The sequence below is a fragment of the Sphaeroforma arctica genome (assembly GCF_001186125.1).
Source record: "Sphaeroforma arctica JP610 unplaced genomic scaffold supercont1.1834, whole genome shotgun sequence".
NCBI classification, from domain to species: domain Eukaryota; class Ichthyosporea; order Ichthyophonida; genus Sphaeroforma; species Sphaeroforma arctica.
In genome coordinates this window covers 8,044-10,873 of record NW_014038724.1, presented here as the reverse complement: position 1 = coordinate 10,873, position 2,830 = coordinate 8,044, and the positions used below count along the sequence as shown (strand labels likewise).

The 2,830-nt window shown below is 42.7% G+C and overlaps 1 protein-coding gene across 1 annotated transcript; it reads right to left on the bottom strand.

Moving 5' to 3' along the window:
• Positions 1-8: 8 nt before the first annotated feature.
• Positions 9-1,555, bottom strand: SARC_11709 (hypothetical protein; the record flags this gene model as incomplete). The annotated part of the gene is made up of 2 exons (XM_014294200.1): positions 9-415; positions 439-1,555. Coding segments are annotated over 2 exons (1,524 nt in total), but the record flags the coding sequence as incomplete, so codon positions are not given.
• Between the last annotated feature and the right edge of the window lie 1,275 nt (positions 1,556-2,830).

Below are 2,830 nucleotides of genomic sequence, written 5' to 3'. Positions count from 1 at the left end.
TGCTGGACGGTGTTCTCGATGGCGAAAGTTCCATAGTGCTGGACGGTGTTCTGGATGGAGAAGGTTCCATTGTGCTGGATGGTGTTCTGGATGACGAAGGTTCCATAGTTCTGGACGGTGTGCTCGATGGAGAAGGTTCTATTGTGCTGGACGGTGTCCTCAATGGAAAAGGTTCTATTGTGCTGGACGGTGTTGTTGACGTGGAAGGTTCCATTGTGCTGGACGGTGTTCTCGATGGCGAAGGTTCCATAGTACTGGACGTTGTTCTGGATGGAGAAGGTTCCATTGTGCTGGATGGTGTTCTGGATGGCGAAGGTTCCATTGTGCTGGACGGTGTCCTCGATGGAAAAGGTTCTATTGTGCTGGACGGTGTTGTTGACGTGGTAGGTTCCATTGTGCTGGACGGCGTTTTCGTCTGAGAATGTTCAGCGGAGGAACTAGGGATCTTCGAAATTTTTGGTGTTGTGGAAGGAGACTGTTCCACGGAATTGATGGGTGAAGAAGAAGGTGATGGTTTCATGGACGACGATGGCGTGCCGGAGTGTGAAGGTGTCTGCAACATTGATGGGGAAGCTGACGGATTTGAACTTTCTGATATAGTTGGGGATGGACTCCCTAATAGAGACTGACTTGCAGATGCGGAGTGTGATGGACTGCCAGTTGTAGAAGGCGTCGGAGAGACCGACGGCACAGGTATACAGCAAACGCTTGCGCATGAATTGGGAGAAGTCTCATCGGGATCACATTTATAACTGTTCTCGAAATCCGGGGCACAATTGACGGCAACGTTCTCTTCCCTGCATGACGTTGCTGGCATACAGCAAGTTTTCACATTGCATGATCCTCCCGAACAGACAATTGTATCGAAGTGGGGACGTTTGATCCAGGTCGGAAAATCGTTACAGATATCTGGCACACTTGTGCAATTCATTGTTTCACAGCTCGACTTTAACGTGACAACTGCGCTTTTGAGATTATTGAATTTACAGCAGTCATCCCCTTGTGAAATAACAATTCGATTCTTCTGACCGGGTACAATTAGTTGCTTTAGATTAGCAGTGCCTTTTTCATTCAAGTAAACGTAGCTATCTGGATCTACGACACCGTTGACTTCAACTCGCGATCCATCATCCATACCATCAAAATCGACGGTGAAATGCTGTATAGTACAGTTCTGAGGCATGTCCAAAAAGGCCTGGAAATATGTGAAATCTAAATATTGGTAGCATTTGACTGGTGCATCACAAAGCAGAGAATCGCGTTGCATATTAATGATGTTAAGGTCTGGTGGGTTGTTCCATTCTTTATCTCCTGGAGGTGGCACTTGCGCATAATCATACAGACACTTGTCTCCGTGTTGTCCTCTTTTAATCGGACATTTGTCTGTATCGCGTTCTGCATCATAGCTAGGAGATGATTGCCAGCCATCCGGACCTAGTTTTGCGTCGACACCTGCATGCTTCTGCCAATCACTTAGGGTGACGCTTTCCGTTGCAAGAACATCTGCTATCTGTAGAGCGATGATCACCCAATGAACAGCCAGTTTTGGCTTCATCGTCGAGTTATGTCTTTACTTACTAGTATTAATTGATAATGTGATTATTGCCGGAGAGTTCATTTTATATATAATTTATGACGAAAAAAAACCGCCACGGTCACTCACATGCATTCTTAACCTGATATTTAAAATTGTTCTGTCTGCCTCAAGTGATCAGGGTTGACCATTTGTAGTCGTTCGAACAAAATAGTTCAATACAGATGTTGATTTGAGGGAGTCCTGTAAACATCAAGTGCGTTCGATACCCGTTCTATCCTTTGCCGAGCTCTCATATCCATACTGTTCGCACTACTCTTATGTAGGGGATATTTTGCCTTGGGGGTCTGTTGCATTTTCTTCGCGCATGAGCTTTGCCCGAAGGCATTCCGAATTTATTTTTGATATCATAAGATGCTTGTTTTATTCTATGAGAAATACCGCACGAAACATTTGACCGCAAGCAGCGGCAAACTCACTAGTAAAGTATTTACTGTGACAACCTTTTTTCAATACTCTGGTGATCTGAGAGCGCTGTCTTTAGAGAAATTAGAAAAATAGAAAGCATCTAAAAGTCGATATGTCGTGAAGGTCATGTTAAAAGAAAGATGACTGCCGCAGTGACTGCCGCAGTGACTGCCGCTGGCCCGGCCCGGTGGTGGCCCACTGTATGCTGGGTGCATGACTGCATGTTGCATTCTGTAATCTCTACTCACTCACTCACTCTTTCTCTAAAATTCTGAAGTCTGAACTCTGAAGTCTGAAGTGAACAGTGTACTCAGTATACTGGATTTAAGAAATTAATACAGTATGGTATATTTTTCCATAAAATCATCCGCATCAAATTAAAAATTGAGTGCGAGACTGCGAGAGTACAAGTTGCGAGCTCGGAGCGCAAATATATGTCGAGTCCGCTCAGAAGGGACTTCAAAAATTTATATATATTTTTAAAAATTTAAATAAAGTGCGAATGTTTTTTTTCTTCAAGTTCAACTTTTTTGCCTTTTATACTATAAATGTTTGATTTCAATGATTTCTAGAAAGCTAAATAAATATGTGATTAGGTTGAAAAAAACATGACCCTCTGGCCTCTAATCTCTATTTACAGTACATAGAGAGGAAAGAAAATATGACTGAACGAATGATCAATGAACAGACTATTGTCCGTTTGGAGGAAAAAAGGAAAGAAAAAAAACAAAACTATGGCAAATTCAGAAATTCTGTTCAATTTTTAGAAAGCCATAATGTATGCGAATTCAAAGAAAAATAAATCTAAAGTCTCATGAGGGTTTCGGA